Source organism: Nasonia vitripennis, chromosome 3 (assembly GCF_009193385.2).
Source record: "Nasonia vitripennis strain AsymCx chromosome 3, Nvit_psr_1.1, whole genome shotgun sequence".
Classification (NCBI taxonomy): Eukaryota; Metazoa; Arthropoda; class Insecta; order Hymenoptera; family Pteromalidae; genus Nasonia; species Nasonia vitripennis.
The window spans coordinates 20207509-20235068 of NC_045759.1; the positions used below are offsets into that span (position 1 = coordinate 20207509).

The 27560-nt window shown below is 38.8% G+C and overlaps 5 protein-coding genes across 10 annotated transcripts; 2 read left to right on the plus strand and 3 right to left on the minus strand.

The window, feature by feature from the left end:
• Positions 1–5: 5 nt before the first annotated feature.
• LOC100120759 (transmembrane 9 superfamily member 3) lies at positions 6–5580 on the minus strand. Its single transcript, XM_001604313.6, has 9 exons — positions 4972–5580; positions 4106–4301; positions 3902–4024; positions 3571–3824; positions 3255–3494; positions 2899–3183; positions 2454–2809; positions 2296–2379; positions 6–2217 (listed from the first exon to the last, which is right to left on the minus strand). Exons 1-9 carry the CDS (start codon positions 5053–5055, stop codon positions 2073–2075), a joined length of 1767 nt encoding a protein of 588 aa, XP_001604363.1. The 5' UTR covers positions 5056–5580; the 3' UTR covers positions 6–2072.
• A 438-nt stretch (positions 5581–6018) lies between these two features.
• Positions 6019–8410, plus strand: LOC100115748 (activated RNA polymerase II transcriptional coactivator p15). Of its 2 annotated transcripts, none has more exons than XM_008207090.4 (5): positions 6019–6568; positions 6877–6972; positions 7065–7145; positions 7461–7683; positions 7765–8410. In XM_008207090.4, the coding sequence occupies exons 2-5, from the start codon at positions 6910–6912 to the stop codon at positions 7848–7850; spliced, it is 453 nt and encodes a 150-aa protein (XP_008205312.1). In that variant the 5' UTR covers positions 6019–6568; positions 6877–6909; the 3' UTR covers positions 7851–8410. The 2 variants fall into 2 exon arrangements, with proteins under 2 accessions (XP_008205312.1, XP_032453720.1); XM_032597829.1 differs by having other exon boundaries at positions 6552–6732.
• On the minus strand, positions 7979–15756 carry LOC100679494 (titin). 2 transcript variants are annotated; one of them, XM_008207091.4, is made up of 12 exons: positions 15471–15756; positions 15012–15182; positions 14790–14932; positions 14569–14713; positions 14302–14490; positions 13984–14222; positions 13588–13898; positions 13357–13506; positions 12943–13283; positions 10785–12865; positions 8464–10680; positions 7979–8381 (listed from the first exon to the last, which is right to left on the minus strand). In XM_008207091.4, the coding sequence occupies exons 1-12, from the start codon at positions 15511–15513 to the stop codon at positions 8298–8300; spliced, it is 6114 nt and encodes a 2037-aa protein (XP_008205313.1). In that variant the 5' UTR covers positions 15514–15756; the 3' UTR covers positions 7979–8297. The 2 variants fall into 2 exon arrangements, with proteins under 2 accessions (XP_008205313.1, XP_003426058.1); XM_003426010.5 differs by having other exon boundaries at positions 8464–10686.
• Positions 15757–16283: 527 nt separating this feature from the next.
• On the minus strand, positions 16284–19736 carry LOC100120781 (probable ATP-dependent RNA helicase pitchoune). Its single transcript, XM_001604335.6, has 10 exons — positions 19140–19736; positions 18915–19013; positions 18658–18837; positions 18326–18586; positions 17934–18248; positions 17556–17857; positions 17332–17484; positions 17066–17236; positions 16809–16986; positions 16284–16561 (listed from the first exon to the last, which is right to left on the minus strand). Exons 1-10 carry the CDS (start codon positions 19234–19236, stop codon positions 16386–16388), a joined length of 1932 nt encoding a protein of 643 aa, XP_001604385.2. The 5' UTR covers positions 19237–19736; the 3' UTR covers positions 16284–16385.
• LOC100120807 (MOB kinase activator-like 1) lies at positions 19694–27560 on the plus strand. 4 transcript variants are annotated; one of them, XM_001604359.6, is made up of 5 exons: positions 19694–20354; positions 22580–22746; positions 23004–23231; positions 23320–23483; positions 23550–27560. In XM_001604359.6, exons 1-5 carry the CDS (start codon positions 20341–20343, stop codon positions 23628–23630), a joined length of 654 nt encoding a protein of 217 aa, XP_001604409.2. In that variant the 5' UTR covers positions 19694–20340; the 3' UTR covers positions 23631–27560. The 4 variants fall into 4 exon arrangements, with proteins under 4 accessions (XP_001604409.2, XP_008205316.1, XP_008205315.3 ...); XM_008207094.3 differs by lacking the exon at positions 19694–20354 and adding an exon at positions 20507–20860; XM_008207093.4 differs by lacking the exon at positions 19694–20354 and adding an exon at positions 21083–21457.

Below are 27560 nucleotides of genomic sequence, written 5' to 3' on the forward strand. Positions count from 1 at the left end.
AACTATGAATTTTTCGTCATGTCTTTATTTTATAAAATAGAATAGAATCAAAAGCAACGCAATATAATCAAAAGAATAACAGCGTAATGCTTCACTTATAAAGAGACTTTTCAAAAAAGTAGCCGGACTCTTTTCCATAAGATTTTTGTTTATTTTACTTATAATCAAATAAATTATTTATATTTTCAGGAAAAATTTGTAGATTTTTCACAAGTAGAAATATTATATTTTCACTTATCGTTACTCCTAACAACAGATTGCTTATTGCTAAATAATCAATAATAACTCATCATGTATACTGTTGCTTTCATAAAATACAAATTCGCACAGCTACGTCGTTTTTTGTCTTTCGAAATAAATCGAATATACATAGATCGAAGTATATCGTCTTTCCTTCATATTCCACTTTTATCACTACGTCATTTTCACATTCGATCGAGAAGCTCAATAATAAATCTGCGAATCAACCATAAACTGAATAGTTTTTTTAAGTAACTTTACAAGGAAGTTTCACGAGATCAATGAACCTGTATGCAGTTTACCGAACTCTCGTTATCTAATATACCTTTCGTCGCGAAGAAGCTTACACATTATTTGATATCCATTATCGTCATAACACGATCATACAAAAATTATTGACAAAAATTGTCCCAGACGTTTGGGTACTGTGTATATATACCTAAGTGCATATCTTCCTATCAAAATAAAATTTTTTACAATTCTATCAAACACGTCACGCAAAAAGTTTATGCCTTTTACTTTTGAAATCCTAAATTGTAAATAAAGTATAGGTGTATTTATCTAAATCTTTAAGGCGACATTATATTCTTCTATTTTAAAAGTTTAAAATTTTCTTATGAAAATATTGGTAGATTACGACTTACGATGGTAATAATTTGAATGGCGTTTTTCGCGTAGAAAATTTTTTAATTTTGTTCATTTTTACACACTTTTTGAATCTATATATACCCAAATTCATTCTTTTATAAAAAGAATACCATAGTAAGCTGCAATATTCGAATAGAAAAAAAATATTTAAAATAGAAAAAACGAATCTCTACTAAAGTTTAGATTCAGAATCTCGTAAAAAATCTTTGAAAATTTGCCAAATTTTAATAATCAAAACTCAACACATGTATCAAAAAGTCTAAGAAAATAATTATGTTCCTCTACTACTCTATTACTTCTCATCGAATTTGTGTTTTCAGTACGTTGCGTTGATAACATGTCACTTACAAATCAGTTTGTTTCATTTCTATCTATGTCAAATGCCTAATGTTCTATTTCAATTTGATCACACATTTGCATTGACCTTATAATCACCTACACCTTTAAAAATCGATTAAATTTTGTCACAGAAGCAGGAATAAACAATGAAAAAATGTATATTGATATAAACTCGAGCTAGTACAAGGCCGATGAGAATGCGCCGATATTTTGACAAGTGTGTGCACCAAAGACAGTGGTAATAACAAACGGGGCTTGCGGACGTTTGTAACAACTTATTCATTACAGCGTTTATCACGTTCTCCATATCATTATGACATCACTCATAAATACGATCATCCATGCACATTGTTTTTCTTCTCTTTTTTTTAGAAGCCTTCGATTATCTGGCAACCCCATGCGACTTCGTTGATTCACTCTTCGCGATTCTTTACGAGCTTATTTGTGTGCAGAGAGCCACGAAGTCGCTGGTAAACGTACAAAATCTTGTGTGACTCGCAAAAGTTTTTTATTTCGAGTAAATGCCCCTTCTACCATTCATAGTAGGACTCGTGTTTATCGGTATACTAACTTAAACTTTTTCTCACTGCTGGAAGCTATGGGATTAAAAGACTGTACATACCGTCATCGACTTTTATCTTTGTGTCTGACTAGCGTTTTATTCTTTGCTTCAAAGCATTCCCCCGAAGTGATTGCTTCACTGCTAGTTCATTAGATTAAAAAAAAGATACGCGACTACGAGTCCTACGTTGAGCAGCGTACCTGAAGGTTCTCTTTCACCGAGACTCATCGAGACGGCGACGATGACACGTTGATGATGAGAAAAAGACATTGGGTCGATAGATTTAGTCTATTTTGACGGTCGAGTAAATCTTGCGTACGAACAGACTGGTACCAATGTATCCAACTGTGCCGCACATAATTCCTAGAGCCAAGCTGAAGAGCGCCATGTAGCCGAAATAAAACGCGGTTTGGAAGAGGCCGTACATTCTATAAAATAAGATATATATTTCATAAATAAACTTTTATCAAACAAAAATAATAGAATCAATTCGTGTTGTAACTTACTTAGTTTTGAAGAAGAAATAGTAGAACGAATAAAGGTATACATAACTGGCTGTTGATCCTGCTGCCAGAAAACTGGTCCACTGCCTACAAAATGAGTTTTAGTCAGTCATTAAACTTTTGTAAGCCAAACAAAACGAAATAAATAATTGATTAGTGACCATCTGTAGTCTTCTGCATTTAGAAGGAAGTACGTGCACACAATGGTCACGCAAACCGTGACGATCATCAGGATTACAAATACTAGTAACATGAAACCGTAAACGTAGTAGATTTTGTAAGCCCAGAAGGACGTGAAGATGAAATACATCTCAATGAAGATTGATCCAAAGGGAAGAATTCCACCGAGCATAATGATCACAAATGGCTCCATGAACCATTTCTTCTCAGGTATAGGTCGTGGCACTGCGTTTACTCTGCATGGAGCATCTGGCGTTCCAGCGAGGTTGCGACCCAAAATCGTACCGACGAGGGTCAGTGGCAGAATTACGAATATACAGATACATGTCACAGCAACCTGATACAAAATTAGCCGGTCATTAAATTACGCATAATCAAACGTATATATTATCTTCATTTCGGTAAGTAGACGAACGACAATCTTACCATTGATCCGAAGGGGATGGCTCGACTGGCGTGGTAGTACATGGCAATGAAGTTGATGAAGAAGGCCGTTCCGCAGACAAGAGCCGGAATCATGAAGGCGCTGAGCAACATCTGTTTGATCCAAACTCGACCTCCCATCCGCGCATAAAGGCCACCGCCTGTATATCCGTTAATTGGCGAAGTTACAGCGTAGACAAAGATTGCGGTGGAAAGCATCGAGCCTCGCTCTGTGTAAAGTTCTCCAAGAATGGCAAAGATGATGACACTAAGGACTACAACTGTTACCTGTAAAAATCGATATCATAAAATATCGTTGATTAACATAAAATTTCGAAGATTTAAAATAGTTTCTTTACCTGATATCCAGCTCCGATAAGCGCGGAGAAGAGCATGGGATGATTGGCTGGTCTGAAAACGTCTCCATGAACTTGCTTCCAGCCATACTCATCACCCAGGTCCCTCTCCATATCGTCCATCTCCTCATCTTTGCTATATCTTGCATAGTCTTTTCTCAGAGTGCGCATTAAAATCATTGAAACAAGCCCAACAAGGAAAATGACCATCATAAAACTATTAAAAATGCTGAACCAGTGAATCTGTAAAAATTTACTGTCATATAGTGGTTGTTAAAAAAAAAACAAAATTTGTTTTTAAAATTTTTTTCCTTTTTACCCTGTGTTGGAAGAAGTTGGGATCCAAATACTTGTCAAATCTATCTTCAAACTTTGTATTGCTCTTCTTCCAGTTGACTTCATAACTAAAAGGTATAGTCCTTCCTACTTTGAGTTCAACCTTTGACTCGCTAGTTAAATTAACATCAACGATTTGCTTGCCATTATATCCTATATCTAATTTTTTGTGCGTCCAGATGTAGTAAGAGGTTTCTCCATTATTGTTATTTATTTCATCAGGCTCACCTACAACGCCTGAAAAAAAGATAAAGAATAAGATAATTAATTACATTATAGCGTGTTAGAAGATGGCTAAATAAAAAAATACAAACCCCATATTGGTAAATTATCAATGTACATCTGGTACCAATACTGATTTTTCACAGCATAGACAAAAGCTTTGTAGCTCTCTTCATTCAGTTTTACACTACAATATTCTTGTTTCTTGACAGGGTCTGGAATTAATTAATATTTAAAGAACTTTAGTTATAAGTTACGTTATGAAAAGCAATTTACATAAAATTCTTATGACTCACCTTTGAACTCTATGTTCAATCCACTCATTTTTAGCTCAATACCTTGCAGAGCCTCTGAGAGTGTCTCATGGTAATGACTTATTACTTCCTTAGGACCTTTACAAAAAGGTAAGGAATAGTAGGAATATGTCTCTTGTCTGTTATGGTAAGGACCAACAGTGCTCATCCATAGTACTACTTCATCGCCTTTCTCATACTGAAATAAATTGACAAATATAGTTACAACTTTATCATGTTTTGACTAGTTTCTTTGAAATTTTATGAATAATATCTGCATTCAAACACACAAGTCAAGTTACATATCAAAGAGTATCATTGTTTAAAGCGCTGACGTACAAAATACTGTGACAGCATAGGGAAAAAGAGAAAGAATAAATAAATTATGAAAAAAAGTATAAAACAGAAAAAACTACTAAAACCTCAAAAAATGTCAACCCCTTTAAAAGCTCCTATCACGATAAACTAGCCTTGACAAAATGTAAACATTCAGCATACATCATACATTCAGCTCAGCTCAATTACACTTGTCTCATCAGCATAACAGAGATAAAATCAAGGACAGCTAATAAAAAGAAATCTGGATCCCCGCTATTAAAAAATCTCCCAAAACTACTTCTAACCTATTCCTCCAACTAGAGCCCGAACACCACAAATACCACATAATCACCAGCCCAAGTGAAAAAGACAGACCTCATCTCATGTTCATAAATACACGTCAACTGACTTTTCCTCATCCCCAATCTGCCACGTTAATAAGTCCAGGTCTCAGCCCGGACCGCCTCCTCGCGCAAACCGAACACATCGTGGACCACATCACACACCACAACGCACGTCCACGTCAAAGAATCAACTCTTGAACTCCTTACGATGTGATTATGTTCGTCGGCTTGGACGCAGATCAGCTGCAGGCAGACGGCCGCCAGGAAGCCGAGGATGAACCTCCGGCACATTGCGCTGGTGTTCTCGTCCCGTCGTGAACTACTGTCCCTTCACCTGCGATGCCCCGCTCAGCCGCACACACGAGCTTTCCGCGCTGCAGCTGGAGATTTCCCTATGGACTCGGTGCGGTGCTGATGCTGGCTGCAACTGCGCTGCTGACGATGATCTGGCTGCTGTTCTCTCCTACTGCTATCACCCCGCAACCGCGCGCAGCCAGGCAATAGCAATGTGTGGCACACGCGCCGCTATAGCGAACAGAACACACGAATCTGACTGTCTCTCTCGCGCTTCGGAGAGACCGGATTACACGCGAGGCGATGATTTCGCAGCTGCTCCGAGACTCCTAAACTCCTGGACGGCTTGGGGGTTTGGTTTTTTATGCTTTCGGGGGTCGTGGAATCTGGTCGAGGTCATTCGAATGATAAGTACACGGAAAAGAAGATCGAGGAATAGTTTAATTGTCGAGTGTAAACGGGCTGTCGAGGGAGTAGGTGAGCGAGAAGGAAGATGAGCCCGTCGTCGATCGACGAGCAGATACGACGACACGTACACGCGAATGTATGAACGTCGTGCGTCTCTCTCTCTCTCTCTCTCTCTCTCACTCGCCCTTTCTCTTTTGCTCGTCTTCTTCGCGACAACCCTTTCTATTTCTAGGATTGTCTCTGCCTTTCTCGGTCCATTTTTTTGACTAATCTCGAGATACAGGTATATACAGTTAGTCGATCGAGGTGAAAGCTTTGGGTAGATATATAATTATTGCTTGGAAAAATCTTTTTTTCTCTCTCCTTCTAGTTGTTATATTAGTACAGAGGTGTTTATATTGCGGAAGAAGAGGTGAGAGAAAGTTTGGTCGCACCGCGAAGTAGATGGCGTGTTGAGCTTTTTTTCGAAAAAATACTTATCTATTATAGAGAAAGGTCATCCACTCTTTTTATTTTCAGTTTAGTAATCCATGCTACAGTATAATGCAGTTATGATTTCTCCTATATTCATATAAAGATTGATTGGTGTTCAACGTCATTGGACGAGATAAAGATTTTATTCTCAAAATTTCCAAGAGTCAAACGAGTTAAAAATAGAAATCTACTTTTGCCGGTATCTTCGATAAAAAAAAACCTAAACAATCGGCGAACCGGCAAACAAAAGAACGTAGTACCTGTTTGATTCTAAAGAAAAAATATTCTACCTTATCTCTATTTATTTCACGTATACCATAATGCAATCAACCAATACTACGATAGAAGCTACTAACGACGACAAAAATATCTCTAATAATTTCGAGCAAAAACATCAGACAGGATTTCCTAGAAACGGTCGAACAACAGTCTCGTTCAGCTATTCGGAAGCTGACGTCAATGTTAGTCAAAAGCGTAAAGTTTTCTGCATCCGAACGCACTCAACAACTGTCGCGAGTCGTGAACTCGCGACTCGCGAAAACCGCATTTTGCTGAGTATTCCACTTCTCACTGTAGCTTCTTGTTTGTTAGACGCCGGACGCCGCGAGCAAAAGGAAGATTTTTCTCTGTAAGTAGGCTTTACTGCGTTTTACCGTTGAAACAATAGGGTTCGCAAACTTCGATTTGTACGAATATAATAGATATTAGAGATTCATTGTTCGAATTGTTCGTAGCACATTCGTTTATTCGAACCGACTTCTATCTTAGCTCTACAATTTGTACTGATCAAAGGTTAGAGGTTCCAAAAATTTTTTGGATAGTAACGGATAGTAACGGATTTTTCAAGATAGCGTTTTATTATGCGAAGCTTATGAGATAATTCTATTGGGATTCAGATACTTCCCGAATAATCCACGTAATATCTATTTTTCGCAGGTGTGATATTCAGTAGATAAATTGCGAGTAGAAATGCCAAAATCCAAGGAGATGATTTCCAGCAGTGGAAGCGAGAGTGGAAGTGCCAGCTCAGAGGTAAAAAATTGATTTTTTTGCTTCGATAACTGATGTAAGCGAGAATTAATGATAAATTGATATTATATCTTGTTCTTGATTCATGTTGGCAGGAAGAGGCAAAACAGAAGAGCAAGGTCAGGAAGCCAGAAAAAGAGAAGACGGTGGAGAGCTCTGCCAGTGACAACTCTGAGGTAATGACCAAAATTTGAATTTTATGAAGTTGATCCCGTACAGTATTTATTGAAACATTAATTAACTAGTTATTCCCCTATTGTATAACATTCTTTTGATGCTCATTTTTTGGCATTGCCATAGTTGAAAAAAAAAGACAATCGCTTGATTACCAATAGTTTTCATGTCTAACTTTCAAAACTAATAGTAAGAAATTTCAGTTATACCTAAAGTTGATACTGCAATATAATGGTAAAGAGCATTTAGATTAAACATCAACAGTGACTGTTGTGAGATATTGTAATATGAATTGTGTCTACATTAATGCATTGCAGTCCGAGGAAGACACTAAGACCAAAAAAAGGCCAAAGAAGCAGGAAGATAAGGGCTCAAACAAGAAGGCCAAAAAAGATTCTAAAGGAAAGGATGATGATGAAACTTCCTGGGAGCTGGGTGGCAACAAGCATGTCACTGTACGTAGCTTCAAGAATAAATGGTTTGTCGACATCAGAGAAATGTACATGGACAAGGATGGAGAAATGAAACCTGGAAGAAAGGGTATGTATATAATTTTCAGCTTCAATGAAATTAAACTATTTTTTTACTCAGAATATTATATAATTTTATTAATTCTTCCAGGAGTCTGTTTGAATATGGAGAACTGGAAATCGTTCATGAAAGTTGTGGAAGATGTAGATAAGGCTGTAAAGGCCAAGTGTTTTTAGATCTTTCATTACCATTCATTGTACTTTATAGGTATTTTAAGATGAATAAGGATATATAATTTATGAAATTATTCTTTGTACCTTATTTTCGTAATTAAAATAAAAAATAAGAAATAAAAATAAACAAGTTAAAATTATAAAGGTTTTTATTTTTAAAGTCACTAAAAAAATGTTATCAAAGAACGTTACACTTAAAATAAAATTATTTAATCTCGTAATTAAAGTTAGAGACGTAGTACATATACAATAAAAAATCTGTTTTACAGGTTCTCACTTTTTGTATAAAAAATATATATTTAAATATATATTTATGACACTATTTTTTAGGAATAAATAACAACCGCTATCTGTTGAATCGTCAAAGAATTATGTATGTACAAGGCTATTTACATGTGTTGAGAATATACATATTTGCAGTATTTAAAGTTCTAAGAAGTCGTTGCATTCTTATTCGTGTACTAATTTTAAAAATTCGTCTACCTTAATCTTTTTAAATAGGGCCTGTGGATCTACTTTTGTTTTCTTTTCGACCTGTAATAAAGCATAAATATTACAGCAAACCAAATTTCAAATATTTTATTATGTTTTATACACAAAGCAAAATTGAACATACCACTTGGTCTTCCTTAATGGGCGTTGTTTTTCTCTTGCAAACTTTTTTCTTTCTCTCGTCAAGCTTTCCAACTCTAGCATTCAACGCTGAAGTCGGCATTGGTGGTTTTTCAAGAATTTTAATATTACTTTTTTTTACCTTCGTAGGTGACTTTTTCGGGCTCGACGTTGCTTTTGGCTTCCCGTACTTTGGCGTCATCTTGAACAGCTCTGAACATTCTGTGAGTGTAAGAATTTGCGTTATACCCTCCTCCGGAAAGGTGAAACTGTACGTGGTTTCCAAATCTCCAGTGCTGTATTGTCGTTTTCTTTTCTTGATTGGTACTGATTCGTCATACACAATCGATATGTCTTGAACATTCGATTGGCTGTTGCTCGGGCCACAGTTGTCAAAGGTTTCGTTACCAAGATCATGGTTACCAGATTCATGATCGCTCTTGTTGGCTGGAATCAATTGCAAGCATTCTAGAACACCGGGAAGTTCTTCCTTCGAGTTGTTAAACGGCGCATTTGCGTCGTGACGATCACCCGCGTTACTATTCTTCTGACCGTCGCTGGTAGTTCGTCGAGCCGTTTGAGATCTGGTCGTACGCTGATCATTGATTTCCTCGTCGCTGAACAAGTCGCGTTTCACCTGGTCTACCTTCGATTTAGATATTTGTTTGACGTTCTCTGCGGTGATAGTGATCGTCGTAGCTGTTACTGATGTTTCTTTGGCTGTGCTTTTCATCGCTCCCTTTTCTGCTTTCTTAAGATTGGCCTCATTGTTTGCTACTTCAGTCTTACTAAGTTGATCGTTCTGAGCAGTCTTTTTCTTCAGGCTCGCTTTACTTTTACCCTTTCTCGATTCTTTCGCCTCCTCGGTCTTCTTATCTGCTAATTTAACATTGCCCGATTTGCTCTTTTCCACATTTTTCGCACTATTATAAACTAATTTATCGCTTTCTATTTGTTGCTTAGTTTTATCTTTCCGATTATCCGTCGTTGACGATACGAATTTTTCCGTTTCTGCGCTTTTCTTCGTCGCAATGAGTTTTTTCCCTTTTCCAGTCACTTTAGGACTTTTCTGTCCATTTAATTTCGCTAGCATCCTCAAGCGCTTCTCTTCAAGCTGTTGACTTAGCTTCGCATCAATCACGATATTATTCACTACTGCTTTTCGCTGAGATATCGCCAATCTCTGATTCTTTTGTATTTCCAAATGCAACATTTCCGACACCTTCTTCGTCAAATCGTTTGGCGCTACATTCTCTATACTTTTAATCTTCAGTCCGGATTTTCCTGTAGATGTGACGCACGATTCTTCTGATGTAGCCGCACTAGAGGTAGCTAACGACCGGTCGCTTTGGGAGGTAGTGATGATGGCAGAAATCTTTGAAGTAAGATTTGTCAGTGAGTCTCTCCTGAGCGCACGCTCCGCGTCTGTGACACTAGGAGTATCTCCTATCACTGCCTCGATCATGTTCTCTTGTTTTGCAGGTGTCTCTTTCACCTCGTCATCCGAGGGTTCTTTAGTTACCGAAAATACCTTTGTTGGTGAGTTTTCTCGACTTATCGCTTCCAGTCGGTCCAGCTCCTCTTGGCCGATATTAGAGAAATTTTGCATTAGACGCTCTGGACTATTTATTTCGGATTCAGTCATTGAGAAGTCCTTCCGAAAACTTTGAGAAGTAACATCAGTGGTCTCCTGGTTAATCGATTTATTAGGTGACAACTCAGGGCTACTTTGAATAGCTGCTTCAGTAGGCTCTTGAATAATCGACTTGATAGGCGATGACGCTGGATCAATTTGGGCAACTGTTTCGGTAGCTTCCTTGATAACCGACTTAGTGGGTGACGACTCAGGGCTAATTTGGGAAGCTACCTCGGTAGCTTCTCGGATAACCGACTTTGTAGGAGACGACTCGCCGCTAGAATTACTCGAAGTTGAGGAAGTCGAGCTATTAGATGACGAGGAGCTACTTGAGCTATCGGAGTCAGAAGAGTCGTCGTCGCTGTCCGAGTAAGAATTTGCACTAGAGTTTGCACTGACGTTTGCCTCCTCGATACTTGTTTCTTCTACGATTTCCTTAGAGTTATCCTCAGATTTTGTTTGCTCATCTTGGTCTTTTTGATTCATGTTTTCTTCTATGACACCGTACTCTGTGATCTCTATAGACTTATTCTCCTGAAGCTCTATAACGTTCTTTTGGATCGTTACTGTCGTCGTCTCCTGCACCTGCATCTAAAAATACCAATTAGTACAAATAAATAATTTTATACTAACCGCTATTTAAAATAATAGCAATAATAATAATAATAAATAATTCAAAATATACGCACCACTACTTTCTCAGTAACGATTTCTTTGAACTTCGCTGGCTGCTCGTCTTCCGGCTCATAGTATGGTGAAGGCTTCTTATCGTTGTCTTCTTCTTCCACAATCTTGGGCGTAACGACTATACACGGGGTCTTCGGAAAATCTGGCGTATCCACGCAGTCCTTGATTTTTAAATCTACCTTCGACTTATTAATTTTTAGCCCATCACCTGGAGTGACGAGTAAACGCGGAGTCGGCGGCACGTAGATCGTGACCTCGGTCTTGCGCGGCGTCTCCAAATCTAGCATGTCTGGAAATCGGGTTATCGTTACATTTACGGGAGAGTTCTTCGGAATGGTGGAGTTTTTGACGTTTTTGTCGTTCTCGACGTTCGATTTGGAAACACTTAGCCCTTCGAGATGAGGCTTCTTGCTGACAGGAAGAGCGCTTGGCGGTGTGATCTCAGTTTTATGAGCTGTTTCAGTTCCAACTTCAACGCTGGTATTAATTTTATCGATGGGTTCATTCGCGTTATCGTCATCAGTAGTTTTGGCATTTTTACTATCCGGTTCGGTTTTTTTGTTATCCTTAGTTGTCTTTTGGTCCTGTGTCTTATCCTTGGCATCACCATCACCAGGCGCATCGCTTTTAGTCGCCTTTGATGCAGATGATCCTTTTTTTCTAATAGAAGCTCTTCTAAACTTTCTTGTTCTTGACTTGCTTTCCTCCTCGATCACCTGAGCACCGACGATTCTCCTCAAATCACTGTCCCAGCTCTTCTTTTCGCTAATCGGCTTTTCAACGTTATTTACACATAAATCTTGTGCTTTTTTCTCGGGAACTTCCTCTATGGATTCCTCTGCTAGTTCAGGAATAGGTGCTGGAATTTTAGCGGCCGTCTCTTGCTGTGGTGTTTTTTCGGGCGAGCTTTCGCTCGTTGACGTCTCACCCAGGATCATGCCAATGCCCGTATATTTTGCCCAGTTACCCTGAAGCTTTGGTGCTGGACTTCTCGTGGCTATGGGTACTTGTGGGTAGATTATTGGATTCATCGGAGCGATTGTCCTTACTTTCTTCACGATAGGTTGAAGTTCAGGCAGGAGGTTGATGTTGACATTGGGAGTAGCACCGGTAAATGGAGGCGACTTAAAGAGACCAGCACGGCAGACGGACTTGGACCTGGTACAAGACTGCGGAACTTTTCTTGCTGTGCCGTGTTTCATAGGTGTATTGAAATCTAAAGCACGAACGTGACTATTGCGACGGCGAGGGGTCGAGAGACTTAATCGATTGTTCTTTGCACGAGATCTTAGAAGTGTTCTAGGGGTGTGTTTAGCGATAATTTCGGTAGTTATCACATTGTCTGACTTCACGCTTCCCTGCTTCTCCTCTGGCTTTTCTTCCAATGCATTTGCCGCTAGTTCTTCCTCATCTGGCTCGACTTGTAGAACCACAGGCTCTGGACAGTCATCCTCGGTATCCGCAGTCGTATTTGCAGTGATCTTTGGATTTTCCGACTCCTTTGCCGAATCTTGCACTTCTACCTGCTCAGCCTCCATCTCTTCGTCCTTCTTTGTCGAGTCAGCCTCAATCGAGTCACCCCCAATTATATGATCTTTAAAATACGGCGAAAGTCCGGTGCCCGCAGTCAGGCCAATTGTTGAATCGTCGAGGCTGATGATCGGCATGCTTGAAATCGGCGATACTTTCATTTCAGTGGCGTCACCGGCTCCTCCATAAAGGGTGATAGATTCGGAAGATCCTGGAACACAACCGGCAGGTACTGCTGATGTTGCTGTTGTACAATCACCATCCTTGGCGCGGTGTTTCTCATCTGTAACAGCGATAGGCACGACAATCTGATCGCTTGTAGCACTGCTTACAATCGGTCCACCATCTCCTACTGCTTTCTGTGGGCTGCCAACCTGTTGTTGTAGCATTTGAAGGATTTGCGGGTTTGCTGCTTTTGAAAGCTCAATCGCAGTAGGGTTGATCAGATGACGAGGTACATTCACTGTACGCAGGTAGATCTTCGGCGCGGACTCAGCAATTGGCGGAGTAGCCTCGTCTGGCTTTGGAGCAATCGGCATGTAACTTTGGGATTCTTGACATACAAAATAAAAGATTGGTTCGATTGGAATGAGTAAATGAGAACATTATGAGAAAAGAAATTATACTAACGGTGCATCAACGATTCAACATCTTTTTCAGAGCATAGAATCAATGTTGGTACGACTTCTGGAGGCTCTGGTATTGGTTTAGGTGGCTTTGGCTTTTTCGTCTTCTTTGTTGTCGACTTTGAAGGTTTGATTTTGTCTTCTGATTTTTTAACCTCTGGCTCCACTATCGCTTCTGGCTGTGGTTCATGGACCACTGGATTTTCGGGTACTGGCTCAATAGAAAGAAATTCTCCGTTAAATTCTTCGCTGCTTGCTAAAGAGTTTCTTTTGCTGGTTACAACATTGACTATACTCATGATGGCTTCTGCATTTTGGTTCTCCAGTAGGCTATTAGTGTCTTTGCTAAAATTTTATAAATCACGTAAGTATATTTAATTTTCTAAAAAATATAATATAACGTATGTTGAAATCTTACTCTTCTTCGTCAATATTAGTATTTTGAGATCGGAAAGAACTGCGTAACCTTTGTTTTAGTGGAACTTCAGAGCCATCAGTCTTCTGTTCATTTAGTTTTATTGGTTCCATTACTTCACAATTGTGATCAGTCCCTATCATGTCAGTATTCCTAATAAATACAAAAAAAAGTTTAATAAATAGAATAAAATTTGACGGCGTACTTAAAATGATAAAAAAACAGAATTATTACTGAGGATAGTTTTCGTTATTTGATATTTTATTATTTTTGCCATCAGAATCCTCATCTGGACTTGTATCAGTTTCGCCTACTTTGAATATTTCATTTAAAAAATCTTCAAATACTGGATCGGTTTCCGTCGCTTGAACTATTGATTTAATAGTAGTATCGAAGTCATTTAATAATGACAGATTAGCTTCAGTTGGATGCTCACATACGTTATCCTCGCGAAGAGGCGTTTCAACTGGCATGATTGCTTTATTGATATTTTCAGCTATTCGCTTGTGTAATTCAGTGCGTTGCAACAACTTTTTTGTCAACATCTGTAGATTTTTACGCCAAATAAATAATGCAATACATTTATATTATTACATGGGGTCAGATGTAATTATGTCTAGTCAAACTTACACTCAAATTTTCTATGGGTTCATCATTAATGTCAGATTCCGATTCTATAATATCACAAGGCCCAGTTTGAACTTCTGCCGTGCAGTAATTCATCAGTTCATCTGTGTTTGTTCCTGATGTACATTTGCTTGGAGTTTGCACTGGTTGCAAAGGTTCAATTATTGGTATAGCTTCGGTGCCTTGGTCCTTATAATTACTATGTACATTTATTTTACTAGATAATCCTAAGCTTGGCTCTACTATAAAAATTAAAATGTATTTATTTAGTTTAGGAGGCTAAGTAAAATGAATAAATTTTCAAATAGTATAAAAGGTTACCAGGTTGCGTGTTAGTTGTTGAGGAAGAAGGAACATCAAATCGGGGTATTTTTGGTGCAGGTATCATGGGATCAATTTTGTTAAAGTATTTATCATTTGTGTTAATCTGGTTTTCCAAGTCATTTTGTTTTGTTGAAGCTTTATGACCTGGGAGGCTCTCAAGGGGTGTTGCTTCAACAGTATCACAACCTTCAAGCAAGAATAAAGAATATTCAGTGCAATTTTTATCCAAAATATGTTAAAGTCTTTTACCTTAAATGTACTCACTTTGTGTAACAGTATTTTGTGCATTCTTGTCCATCATATTGGACAGTGTTCTTGAAATACGTTTCCCTCGCTCACTACTGCTGTGATGCCTTTTTCTATTGCTACCTGATATGATTGGAGACCTTAATGGCCCTGATGGAGAACTCTGTGAATATAGTAACAAGTATTAGAAATATTAACAAAGTCTTCTACACTTTTTCTTGTATAGAGAGAACCAGTACCTGGGATGGAACGCTTATATTTACAACAAAACGGTGTCCTCTTGACGAAGAAGAGCCATCTAAAAGGTATCTGAGTTGGTCTAAGAGATCATTAGAGTGCCTCAAAGTTTCATTATCCGTAACCCTGCTTAATTTTTCTTGGACTGTACAATAAAAATTTGCATTATCAAGCGTGAGAGTCTTAAACTTTCTAGATTCAAGCAATTGTAGCAAATAGCTTACCCATAGCATTGACAGCGCAGTATTTTTCCAAGATGTCCATTAAATTTAATCCGCCCACTTTTGTGCTGTATTTCCCACCTCTTTGTGCAACTAAGTGACATTCTTGCAGAAGTGGAGAAGTCTCTAAGAAAGTCTTTGCTGCACCCTCGCATTTTTGTTCCTGGAGATATCCTACAAAAATATCTCTTGGTACAAACAGTAGTAAAATACTAGCATACGCAAACGAGAAAAAAAGTCGTTTAATAATGCACAATGCGAGAAAAAGACACAAGCGAAACGATTCCAGGAAGACCAGAGCCGAAAATAAACAATTCGCGAAATCCCACTGCAGTTATGACATTAGCGAGGTTATTTTTACAGCTACCCGCGCAAAATAACAACAAATTCGTCTCGACGTTCAGCAACATTTCGCAGCGCATAGAGAATTCTCTCCTCCGCCCACAAAAAGCTTGCACTCACCGAGGACAAGTCTCGCGATCTCCGAGGGCAGCAACGAATCCATCACGTCTTCTGCAGCACGACGAACAAGCGCCACAATAATCTTGTCGTGTTATATCTAAAACAAAGCTCTCTCGCATTCACGGAGAAGAGCTAAATACACCGGCTTCAGCCGCGACGGTTTGTTGTGATACACACACGTCGGGCTGCTAAAACTCTTCACGGCGTCCGCTTCTCCTTCGAGGCATCGCGCGCGCGACCGACAAGCTTCTTCGCTCTCCACAGTAGACTTATACTTACTGCTTTTTTTTCTGCCGTTATATAGCTATAGCGCGGAGAGAGCGAAAAAGGCGCGCAAGAGCGAGACAGCGCCAGCTGCATAATATCATGCGGTTCGTATTCCGGTCCGACGTTTCTGATTCGAGCCCATTATATTTTCCGAATCGTGGTTTTTTGGCGCCTTGAACTTGAAGTTTCGAGGAAATAAGACGGGGCTTTGGAAGGGGGGAAATGCAAGCTATTATGGAAAAGGTGCGCGCCGGCAGCTGCTGCGGGAGTTCGGCAGCTGTTGGATGGATTCGAAGTTTTTCAAGAGTATAGCGAAGGATTGAAGAGGGACAAACAGAAACTGTTACTTCGGATCTGATATATGACTACGAGCGAACTGAAAATATTTGGGCTTTTTAGGAGTCTGATGAATAAAAAAGTAAAAACTTCGAGTATTTCATGGGAAATATATACGGATATATTTGAAGCAATCAGATTTTGTAAAATTTATCTGGAATAGTAACTAACTTTTTTCTAAGTTTAAAAAAGCAACAAAAAACAGACAAATTAACTAATGTACAAACATCATATTATACTTTATTTAGCAAAAATAAAGCGCATATAAATCTCTCCCCTTCAGCGAAGACGTTGCATTCCTAGTGCCGATCATCACCGGGCGAACTGCCTCCTGTCGCTGTGATTCCGCTTGCCAACCTGGCGGAAGGTCTTTGTACGCTCGGCTCTCCTGGCAGCTCCGGGTTGCTCGCCGTTCAGGCCCTTGAAGTAGCCGTAGCCACCGCCGCCGAGGCGTTTGCGCGGCCGAGAATCCTTGCTCACTCCCACTTCTGCGTTGATTTCTCGTTAAGGAATAATGACTATCTCGTGTATACGCGTGACCTTGGCTTCGAAGCTTGCGAAAAGCTTTGCAAGTCGTGAGTGTGCATGTATGTATCGTGTGGATGGAGTATTCTAAGTAAGCTTCGGATGAAAAATGCAACAGGTTGAGTACTGTCAATTTTCAATCAATAGAAAGTAGGATTGAAAATGTTTAAAAAAGTATATCATATTATGTTCTCATTCGAAAAAGGATACTCAAATCGACGGCTGGAGGCACCGTGAATCCGAATGACTTGGCGACCTTGGTCAGATCCAGGGTCTCAACGTCGAATATCTGTTTGAGGTGGTGCGAATCGTACGCTCGGACGTACGCCTTGAACGCCTCTTTCGCTGACATGTTTAGGAAGTAGTTCTTCGAGATCAGCTTCTCCATCTGTAAAAAATAATCGTGAAAAAATGATCTTCTGGATATAAAATACGAGTGATTAGGCAATGTGAAATCAAAATCTTACTTGCAGCTGAATGTCGGCAATTTTATTCCACGAGAATTCAAACTCGTTAACAGGAACGCGAGCCTGCTTCAGGTAGCGCAGGAAGCCTAGCTCCTCTGGTCGCAGGATGAGCAAGGCGTGACCGCTGCTGCCTTCGCCACGGGCCGTTCTACCGACTCTGTGAATGTATTCCTGGAATAGGCATAATGCGTCTCGTTACTCTACCTTTTAACAAAATCGGTATTGCAACATAGTAATTAATTCAACATTGAGATAGATGATTTTACCTTTGGATCATCTGGAGGATCGTACTGTACGATCCAATCTACGTCGGGAATGTCGAGACCTCTGGCAGCTACGTCGGTACACAGTAAAATACCAGATTGTGCATTGCAGAACTGGAAGAAAGTCGTGGTTCTCTTGGTTTGCTTCTGTTTTCCCTGTAATAGACGAGTACTGTATTACGTACGCTCATTAAGTGCGAAAACGAAAAGTGAGAAAAATTTCTTACGTGAATGCTCATGACTGGCAAATCGATGTAATTCAACAGCTCGTGGTGATATTTGACGGACATGCAAGAACTGAAGAAGACCATCACTTTTTTCTGTCTATTTTTCTTCAAGAATGTGAAAAGTAGAAGGAATCGTTTTTCGCTGGGACAAGCAACATATCCTTGTTCCAGACCCTCCACTGTGGCTTTTTCCTTCTCGTCGTCAACACCGACGTAGACGGGCTCTTTTTTCACGGCTAACGTTGTCAATGCTTCGGTCTTTTTAGTCTGCGTTGCACTGAACAGCATAGTTTGTCTCCTTTCTAAAAATAAATCCCAATTATTTTAATATGAATAAAATGTTTTATGCATCAAAAGAAACGAAGTATTACTACTAACTCGGTAAAATATTGATAATCTGTTTCAGTTCTTCTTCGAATCCGATATCGAGAATCCTGTCAGCTTCGTCAATAATCAGACATTGGAGATTTTTGTACAGAAAGTCCGGAGTATTTTGCAAGTGATCGAGCAATCTACCGGGTGTCGCTACAACTATGTTGACGCCTTTCGACAGTTTCTGTGCTTCAGTTTGCCTGCTTGCACCACCCATCAACAGACCATAAGTGTGATAATGATATTTCATCAACTCTTTGAGGACACCAAACGTTTGCATGGATAACTCGCGTGTTGGAGAAATGATTATACATCCAGTTCCTACAAAATTTACATTAAATTTTTTTATTTTGGTTTTCTGTAAGAAAATATTGTCAAATATAGATAGATTTTTTTACCATTTCGGGGCATGAACTTGAGTTTATAGATAAGTTCTACAGCAGGAATAAGGAAAGATAAAGTCTTTCCTGATCCAGTCTTTGCTGCACCTACTAGATCTCTTCCTTCGAGAAGCGGAGGTATTGACATAGCTTGAATCTCTGTCATGTCTGTAAAGCCCATCTCTGCAATAGCTTTCAAGGTATTTTCACATACCTTATCTTTCAAGGTAGAGAATGATCTGTCTTTTGTAAGTTCCAATCCAACAGATGTACCAGGTACTGTAAAATAGGCAGAAACATATACGAATGTCAAAACTTCCAGGAAAATATCAATAGCAATAAGTACTTACAGTTTGATGTGGCATTATCTTTGGTATCTTCTGCCGAATCAGAATTTTGCTCCTTTTCATTTTCTTCCTCCTCTTCATCCTCTTCATCATCTGATCTAGTATTTTCGCTTCGTTTATCATTAGCTTCTTCTTCTTCATCATCACTTTCTTCTTTTACTTTAACCTTGTTTTTCTTTTTCTCTAAAAAATTTAAAAAAAATTTAACATTTTGATCAAGTGTGCAATACCAAACAGGAGTTAAAAAAAATGTAACCAACTTTTAATTGGTCCATCTTCTGGAGACTGTCTTTTGACACCTTGTTTCGTCTTAACTTTCAGCTTTTCCTCTGCATTTTTGAGTTCTTCATTTAAAGCCCCTGAAAACAAAGCAAAGTATTCTAAATTTAAAACGAATCTGACGTTAATTATCAACAAGTAGCTGTAAAATATGACTGCTGTTTTTACTTTTATAACCTCCAATATACACATGACCAACAACATACCATTCTGCTTTTGTATTTCTCTCTCCTTCAAGACTTTTAACTTGTTCTTCTCTCTTTTCCTTATTTTGCGCATCAGCACTTTGTCGGGCACGGACATTTTCTGTTGCTTATTGTTTATACTAAAATTATTAGTCTATAAGGTCCGCATGTGCGGTGAAACGTCGTGCGCGTGTTGTCGGAAATATACCTATAGGTATATCTGCGTGTTCCTTTGCAGCCGCCATCTTTGTTTTCCTCCAAGCGCGCGAAACTTTTAAACTTCCATCAATCGGTGAGAGAGTCGGTCGATCGTATAATGCTGATGAAAAGTATGGACAAATTACGTAAGAAAAAACGCACATCAACCATTATAGAATAAAATCAAATCAACCGAGCTCAACATTCATCGGTGAGCGGATCAACATCCAAGATCTTCCGTGCAAGCTAGCTAGGTTGGCGAAAGCAATATACCTATACTGTCCTGACGTTGTACTTATCTATCTTAGTATTTGGTTTGTGGCACATGCGTACCTATATACACGCGGCTATACCTATACAGCTATACTTATATAGTTGTCGTTGTGCTTGTGCATCAGCAGCGCAGCGGCAGAGCAACAAGCGCGAGCGAGACAGCGCATCCTACGTCACGCGCGCACACACACAGACACCGGTCCGTCGAGGACGTCGAGGTGCGCTGTGTGCTCTCATCGCGCAATACACAGCACTGCAGCAGTAGCCGCTCAGTCGCCTCTCCTCCGTCGCAGTGCGCGCATATATATATATATATACAGTACCTATAGGTGTCCCGCTCGGCCTCGCGATTCGCGATCTCGTGTGTGCACGCGTGTGGGTGTGCGTGTGTAGATAAAAAAAGGGTTAGAGTAGAGTCGCGAGGACGACGGGGCTGCAGCAGCTCGTACTGTCTCGTCTGCGGAGAAACAACAATAACCGGACGACAAGTAGCAGCAGTTACAGGGACGACTGCTGTCTTCCGCGGCTGTGTGCACAGCTTCCTCTCGTCGCTTCCTTTTATGCGGCGCGTAACGGCGACAGCGCTACTACTACAACTTCCCCAAAGAGCAGTGGCGACGAGTCTTCTTATAACGACTCGACTTCGAGCGCTGCCACTGCCAGTAGTAGTAGTAGTAGTAGCTGCTGCAGCGGCGGCCCGCGACCTGCACGACGACGACGAGCCTCGCCGAGATCGTTGCTACCCGCCACGATGAGCTTCCTCTTGTGAGTCTTTCATTCTTTATTTCGCGATAATAATGGCCACTGCGTCCGCTACTGATAAGCTGCTTGTGTCATTGTGTGTGTGTGTGTGTGCGTGCATGAGTGCTTGTGTGCATTAGGCTATAGGTTGCGCCTTGCTCGCACTTTCTCGACCGCGAGAAAGCGAGGAAAATCGCGCGCGCCGCCGAGGGGAACACAACATAATAATCGTTATACGCTGTTCGTTTCCCCTCTTTCTACTCGCTCTCTCGGCGCGACGAATCCGTCGTCTGCGGAGTCGAGCCTCCGAGTTTTTTTCTATTCTCTTTCTCTCTCTCTCTCTCTTGCGCTTGCTCCTGCAGTGCTCTCTTTCTCTCTCTCTCTCTGGGTTCTTGACCTGAGTTTACGTGCAGCGCGCTCGATGCGGATTCTATTATTTTCTCTCTCTTTCCTTTATCAAGCCGAGAGAGCCACTATACTTATACGTGGATAGCAGCAAAGAGACGGTCATAAGCTGCAGCTCCGTATGTGTGAGTGTCTACAGCAGCTACCTATGTATTCGTGACACACGACGAATAAAGGTGCTGCTTTCCCTGCGCCATCCTAAAAATAGGCCTGTGTTATTTATCATATTTGTTTTTCCAGTCTTTGCCAATCCCCCCTCCTCCTTCCCCCTCTACTCCACGAGACTCTCGTGTTTTGCCCGACTTCCTGTTGCTCTATTTTTTATTGTCGTTGAGAGGGAGGGGGCTCTCTCAGGTATTGGTTATTGACAGTTGCTGCATTGTCAATTTCAAGCTGCGAGCAGCACATTGATGAATCAGGATTTTGCTTTCTCTGCTTTTTATCCTCGCTGCTAGCTTACTGGAGTTTTTCTGCTCCGAATCATCGAGCACTCGATATCCTGCTTCTGATGGCTGAGCATCAGCTAATTGGATCATTTGTTTGTTGGGTCTAGCTGAATCAACAGGCTTGTCTGTATATGTGTGCATTTGGAAGCATTTTGCACTGTGCTTTATGTGTATAGTATATATAGATGTAAACAGTTCTTTGTATCAGTGCCACAATGGAGTAGAGCAGCAAACCAGTTTGAGCATGTATTTGTACAAAATGATTTCCCTGATATGGTAATTTGAATAATTATCTAATCTCTGTGTGATATGATTCATTGTTTAGTAGAAGTAGAAGTTGACTAGGCTGGAGTATAGAATGAATGTATACTTGCTGGAAACCATGATTTCAAAACCTGTTCTATCTGCAGGATGAATTTTACTGTTTCTTGGCATTGCGATTGTGACTTTTATATCAGAGATGAGTCAGGCTTTACTTTCTCTCTCCTTGCTTGGCCTCGAGAGTTTTGCTCCGAATCACAGTTTGATATCTCACTTCCTTGGCTTTGTGCATAAGAAACTGCTGCGAGTTTTACTGAGAGCACAGTTTTCAGATATTGAATAAATGTATCTCAGGACTTTGTGAGTTATAAATATCTCTATGAGTTTTATTTGCTACATACAAAAATAGATGTGTTGAAATTAATGACATCACCTGATGTTACGTAATTTCCTGTATATTTCATATTTGTTTGTAATTCTACTAGATGTAATTTTTCCACTAAAAATTTGTCGTTTAGAATTGTATAAATTTTATTTATACATAAGTTTTTTTCTTCTATATTAAATTTTTTTTGTGGGATTCATAAAAGTATTTATTTGTGGAAGATATAAGGCATGTGGTCTCTAATTAGCAGTATATATATTTATCTAACATTCATTGTAACAAAGTTAGCTTTTATAAATTACCACACTTTAGTCAGTCATAGAATTTCATGAAGGTCAAATTTTGATTCATTATCTTTTTCCAAATGCTATATGGCCAAGTTATTTACATGCTCAAATAGAGCTGAGCTTTTTTTTCACTCTCTTGATAAGAGAGAAAATGAGTACGCACACAATGTTTTCTCATCAGAGGTTGTTCCACTCTTGGAGAACTGATAACCTTCTTTGGAGCTGAAACTTATGTCAGTGGGGCTGATGAAATAAAAGCTCTGTAGTTTAGTGTCTGACTAGACTCGAGTCTCGCTTGACTTCCATATTCACTGCGAGACATGTTTTCCAAGATTCGTGATTTTATTTTTCATTGCCTCCGCTACAGACACTACATTCGCAATTTTTTTTACAAAAAAAATAAAGGCAGATACTTGCTGAACGTCTAATGTATCTGGTAATGTTAAAACGATTTGTTTTGCGCAGTGGAAGCCGTTCTTCAAAGACATTCAAACCGAAGAAGAATATTCCAGAAGGAACTCATCAATATGACTTGATGAAACATGCGGCAGCCACACTGGGATCTGGGAACCTTCGTCTGGCTGTCATGCTTCCTGAAGGAGAAGACCTAAATGAATGGGTTGCAGTCAATAGTAAGTATTATCAATAAAATATGCAACTTATTTTAAGTTTCTTACTGCTTATAACAAAGAAAGAAAATACAAATTTATTTTACAACGTATTTAATGGCTCAATGAGATAAGAACAAAAAGAATTAAAGCTGATGATGAGTGCATTAAAATTTTTGTTATCATTCACTGAACATATATATGAAGTTTATACACATTATTAACATATTGTTTTTATGATTTGCTTATTTTCATACTGATGATTCCAATTTTGTTTGCAGCTGTTGATTTCTTCAATCAGATAAACATGTTATATGGAACCATTACTGAATTTTGCACAGAAGACAGTTGTCCGATTATGTCAGCTGGGCCAAAGTATGAATATCACTGGGCTGATGGGCACACTGTAAAAAAGCCAATAAAGTGTTCAGCTCCGAAGTACATTGATTATCTGATGACATGGGTGCAAGACCAGCTAGATGATGAAACACTATTTCCTTCAAAAATTGGTAAGATTACATTTTTTTCTATATTTTATGCATATATTTACCTTTATAATGCCTTGTTATTTAATAAATAACGACTTTTATCTTATAGGTGTACCTTTTCCTAAGAACTTTCTTTCAATAGCAAAAACAATATTGAAGCGGCTTTTCAGAGTTTATGCGCACATCTATCATCAGCATTTCAGCGAAGTAGTTCAACTTGGCGAGGAGGCACATTTGAATACTTCTTTCAAACATTTTATTTTCTTTGTTCAGGTATGTAGTCATACCATAGATTTATTTTTCGTTATTGATTAGGTTTAATAGGACGTCTTTTCACAGGAGTTTAATTTGATTGAACGGAGGGAGCTGGCTCCCCTCCAGGAGCTTATAGAAAAGTTAACAGCAAAAGAGGCACGATGAACGTCCGTCAATGCTGGGTGAATAACAACAACAGCAAAAAAAAGAAGAATTAAGGAAGAGCGAAGCACTGTGAAACCCCTCCAAAGAATCTCTCATCCGCGCGCGCGTTCTGCCTATCACCGCCACGTTATTCTAACTAACGACTTATTCTTGACACGTACGTGTATAGCTGTCGTTTACAGTTCTGTAGCATTTCGTCCATTGACGAAGTTTAATGGTTCCATTCGTTTCGTAATTTTTCCCTGCTAATAAATATATAGTTATTTTCGTTCGTATCGCGTCGATGCTTCGAAGTGCACGTGTATCCAATGCAAGTAGCAGCAGCTTTCAAGTATTTTCCAAGTGCTTCACGCAAGTCAAATTCTTCGGAAGCTGTCAACCAAGAAAGAATCGCTTGTGCAAAGCTTATATAAGAATTTTTCGTATGAGTTTTGCCACTGCGTTAACAGAGAAAGTGAAATCACCAATGAGATGAACTGGCTAAGAGTATAAAAATAAGTGATTGTTGTTGAGTGGGACTTGCACGTTATACGAAGGCGAGATTAAGAATAGAGCGACAAGTGAAATATTGGCGATTGTGTTTGCTCCAAAGAACGGAGATGAAGATAGTCTCAAAGATGCATTTTTCATAATGCATTTTTTTCTTTATTTCTTTTCTACGCATTTTTTCTTTTTCCTATTCGCGTTAACTGCCGTCTTAGTTTCATATTTCAGTGACACTTGCGAGCTTTTACATAAAGCATAAAATAATTTCAAGACTTTTCGCACATGACAAGTAGTATGTGACCAGATGAAATTCTTAGAAATTTCAACTCATTGATAGACAAATGATTTTCAGACATTTTAGATTTTTTGTTTTGATAAGCGCCGTTATATTTTCAAATTTTCAGTCATCTTACTGACTGTGATACACAAAATAATAAACACTTAGAAAGCAAAGCATTTTTATTGCACAGTTTTAGCACAATGAAAATGATTCTCTTTCTACGTTTTATATGTAGTGGAATGATTGTAAATTTGTTAGAATAACGGTTGTATTTATTAAGTTACGGAAATTGAACGATCGTTTAAAAAGAGCCGGATAATACTTCATTTTATTCTTTTAGTTTAAATACTGCTAATTTATTTTTGCACAAGAGCTTACTTCTTGAGAACTTGAGTTGAGACAGACTAAAGGTCATCAATCTTTGACTATGTCGCTATTCTTTTATTTTTCCTATAAACTTGTCGAAACAGTGTTTGGTATAATAAGGGTATTAGGATAGCGTGTTACTATTATATTATTTCACAATCTTATTACTCAACTTTTTATATAAAAAGTGCTGTTCAGTGCTTCGTTACTTTTCATTTGTCTGAAAACTGCTTCTTTTTTTTTAAATTACATTTAGAAATAGTGTGTGCGTCGGTAAAATGTAAATGATGATTTCTACACAGACATTATTTTTTTAGTATTTATTTGTTGAAATTATTGCAAAGTAACTAACTGCAAGGCTAATCGTGAGTAAACGATTAAAGCAAAATGTGTTCTTACATTGGTATAATTATTTACATTTTTACGAAGATATTCAATGTTTTGTTCGCATTTTTTTAGGACGCATACACGAAACGTGCTTGTAAAATTTCGTTCTATGTACATACACGCGTATATATAAATAATATAGACTATAAAGAGCATGACATTAATTTTAAAGTTAGAGAGAGATGTTCGTTGAGGAAAATAAGTACCCGAAGTACTGAACATTGAGCATAGTCATTGTCTCTCGAAGATTTTCAAAACACTGCGAAATTTATAACAAAACTGTCCATCATAATCTGTATTTTACATTACACGTGACTGACAATTCGTTGATCTACGTCAAATCGAAAAAATAATGTTATCGGGTGCTCTTGTAACGATTTCGTAATAGCATTATTTCATCAATGTAATAGAGGCTTGTGTACGTCACAGTACGAGTGCGTTTATTAAATCGACGTCTCTCCTTAACTTGGAGACTGTAGCGAGTCGCTTTTTAGAAAGGCGATAATGCCTTTAAGAAAAAACTCGTCGATCATGTATTTAGGGCTCAGTAGAGCTTTTAATCAATTTTGTCGCTGGGCGTATGGCTCACATACTTTTTTTATAATTATTATTTTTTACAAGATTATATACGGAATCGAAAAATAGCAGGAGATTGAGAAACGATTCTTCGTTCAGACTCGATTAATGTATGTGTATACCGAAGGGGCTGTTGACGATATTGCAGTTCCATCGGGGTGTTGTTGCCTTAAAAGAGGACCACTGAGAGATTCGTTTCCCAGTCTTTAGACATAAAATAAAAATCATGGATCCAAATATTTTGAGAAAATAACTTATTAACTCCGATCAGAGTTAGTATAATGAAAGACAATTTCACAACAAAACTATTTTCTCGAACGTTTGCTTATAGTACATTACGATACGTGTGACTTAAATCATAAATGGTTCTTTTTCACACGGCGCAGTTAGCACCCGAGCGTAGCGAGGGCGCTAAACGCCGTGTAAAACTGAACCATTTAAGTCAAGAGTATCGTATAGAATTTTATAGCACAGACTGCTAAAATCCGCAAGTCTTGCCTATTCGTAACTAAAGTAGTCCTTACTTGCACCGCGAGGTTAGCGCACGAGCGTAGCGAGTGTGATAAACACGGTGCAAAAAAGGACTACTTTAGTCACAGATAGGCGTGACTTAACAGCGGATTTTAGCCACACTGTGCTATACAAAATATTTTATGCTCAAATTTATTTATACTTCAAAATCAACTCCAACGTTATTGATTTTTCAAAAAATACTCTTCATAGAATCGCAATTTTATTAGCTAAATAAAAAAATAATTCCAATTACTAATAAATATTTACGTCGATCGTCTATTTATTTTGTGCATTGCAAGTCGTATTTATCGTTTTGCTACTTATTTTGTTTCTCCACGTTATTATTTTCGTCTTTTTACCTCTCGAAAAATCATGTTACGAGTCGCGACTAGCTTCGAAAAAAGGGAGAAAAAGGGGAATGTCTATCGTTTTTTATCGATTAGCAAACATTCACCCTCAGTACTTAAGAGCATAAAGAGGAAGGGAGCAAAGGAAAAAGAAGAAAAAACGCGAGACAGGAATTCGAGCGTCACATAAGCGTTGGCCGCTTAAGTTCATTGTACGGCGAAATTCGGGTTCAACGATGATGGTTTTACAAAAAAATTCTTTACTCTTAATATTTTTGATGATGCAAATGTATTTTATTTGCAGTAATAATATGCTTGTTCAATGAATCTTTACACGCTTGATAAGCGAATTGAAAAAGCAAAAACCATGTTGTCAAAGCCGAATGATCGCCGCTAAATCCTTCGTATTCTCATTGCTGTTTCGAATCTAGCGCTTTTACTGTCAATAACTCTTGTTACGAGTCAAAAGTAAAATAAAAAAAGAGAACTGAGACAAAAATTTGACGGAATAAAAGCGAAGTCGTGTGTGTACGATCTGACGCGTGTATTTTTCTCAGCCGTCAAACGTCTATATTTTTCAATAACGATGAAGCGTAATTGTTAAGGAAGTATAAGCAGAGATACAAAAAAAAACAAACAAATGTCGATGAGGAAACCTATATGTGATCATCTCTTTGAGAAGCCGAGCGATTAAAAAAAAAAAACAAAGTAAGAAATAATGAAATGCGAAAATATTGTAAGCGCGAGAATAAAAGATGTGCGAAGCAGTGAGGAAAGTTGTGTCTCTTCGATGAAAAAATAATGACGTCGCAGGTCGTCGCGGCGCTGCTCCGGAGACCGCGCGCACGCGGCGAACGTATCCGCAGTCCCGAAAGCGTCGCGCTCAATCGAAACGTGTGCCAGAGGCTCTGGTGATAAATCTGTGCAATGTAAATAGTATTTTTTCCAAATAAACGAAAACTCGATGTAATCATA

What these genes read in the sequence shown, in the direction of transcription:
- LOC100679494 (XM_003426010.5), bottom strand. Translation starts at nt 15,513, where the DNA reads ATGGATTCGTTGCTGCCCTCGGAGATCGCGAGACTTGTCCTCG. An exon ending in GATCGCGAGACTTGTCCTCG is followed by an intron (nt 15,183 to 15,470) that starts GTGAGTGCAAGC and finishes ATATTTTTGTAG; the next exon opens with GATATCTCCAGGAACAAAAA. An exon ending in ACAAAATACTGTTACACAAA is followed by an intron (nt 14,491 to 14,568) that starts GTGAGTACATTT and finishes TCTTGCTTGAAG; the next exon opens with GTTGTGATACTGTTGAAGCA.
- LOC100120781 (XM_001604335.6), bottom strand. Translation starts at nt 19,236, where the DNA reads ATGTCCGTGCCCGACAAAGTGCTGATGCGCAAAATAAGGAAAAGAGAG. An exon ending in AGAAATACAAAAGCAGAATG is followed by an intron (nt 19,014 to 19,139) that starts GTATGTTGTTGG and finishes CTTTGTTTTCAG; the next exon opens with GGGCTTTAAATGAAGAACTC. An exon ending in AGAAGATGGACCAATTAAAA is followed by an intron (nt 18,838 to 18,914) that starts GTTGGTTACATT and finishes TAAATTTTTTAG; the next exon opens with AGAAAAAGAAAAACAAGGTT.
- LOC100120759 (XM_001604313.6), bottom strand. Translation starts at nt 5,055, where the DNA reads ATGTGCCGGAGGTTCATCCTCGGCTTCCTGGCGGCCGTCTGCCTGCAG. An exon ending in ATTGAACATAGAGTTCAAAG is followed by an intron (nt 4,025 to 4,105) that starts GTGAGTCATAAG and finishes AATTAATTCCAG; the next exon opens with ACCCTGTCAAGAAACAAGAA. An exon ending in TATTTCTTCTTCAAAACTAA is followed by an intron (nt 2,218 to 2,295) that starts GTAAGTTACAAC and finishes CTTATTTTATAG; the next exon opens with AATGTACGGCCTCTTCCAAA.
- LOC100120807 (XM_008207093.4), top strand. Translation starts at nt 21,348, where the DNA reads ATGTGTATAGTATATATAGATGTAAACAGTTCTTTGTATCAGTGCCAC. An exon ending in TGAATGGGTTGCAGTCAATA is followed by an intron (nt 22,747 to 23,003) that starts GTAAGTATTATC and finishes TTTTGTTTGCAG; the next exon opens with CTGTTGATTTCTTCAATCAG. An exon ending in ACTATTTCCTTCAAAAATTG is followed by an intron (nt 23,232 to 23,319) that starts GTAAGATTACAT and finishes TTTATCTTATAG; the next exon opens with GTGTACCTTTTCCTAAGAAC.
- LOC100115748 (XM_008207090.4), top strand. Translation starts at nt 6,910, where the DNA reads ATGCCAAAATCCAAGGAGATGATTTCCAGCAGTGGAAGCGAGAGTGGA. An exon ending in CTGCCAGTGACAACTCTGAG is followed by an intron (nt 7,146 to 7,460) that starts GTAATGACCAAA and finishes AATGCATTGCAG; the next exon opens with TCCGAGGAAGACACTAAGAC. An exon ending in AATGAAACCTGGAAGAAAGG is followed by an intron (nt 7,684 to 7,764) that starts GTATGTATATAA and finishes TAATTCTTCCAG; the next exon opens with GAGTCTGTTTGAATATGGAG.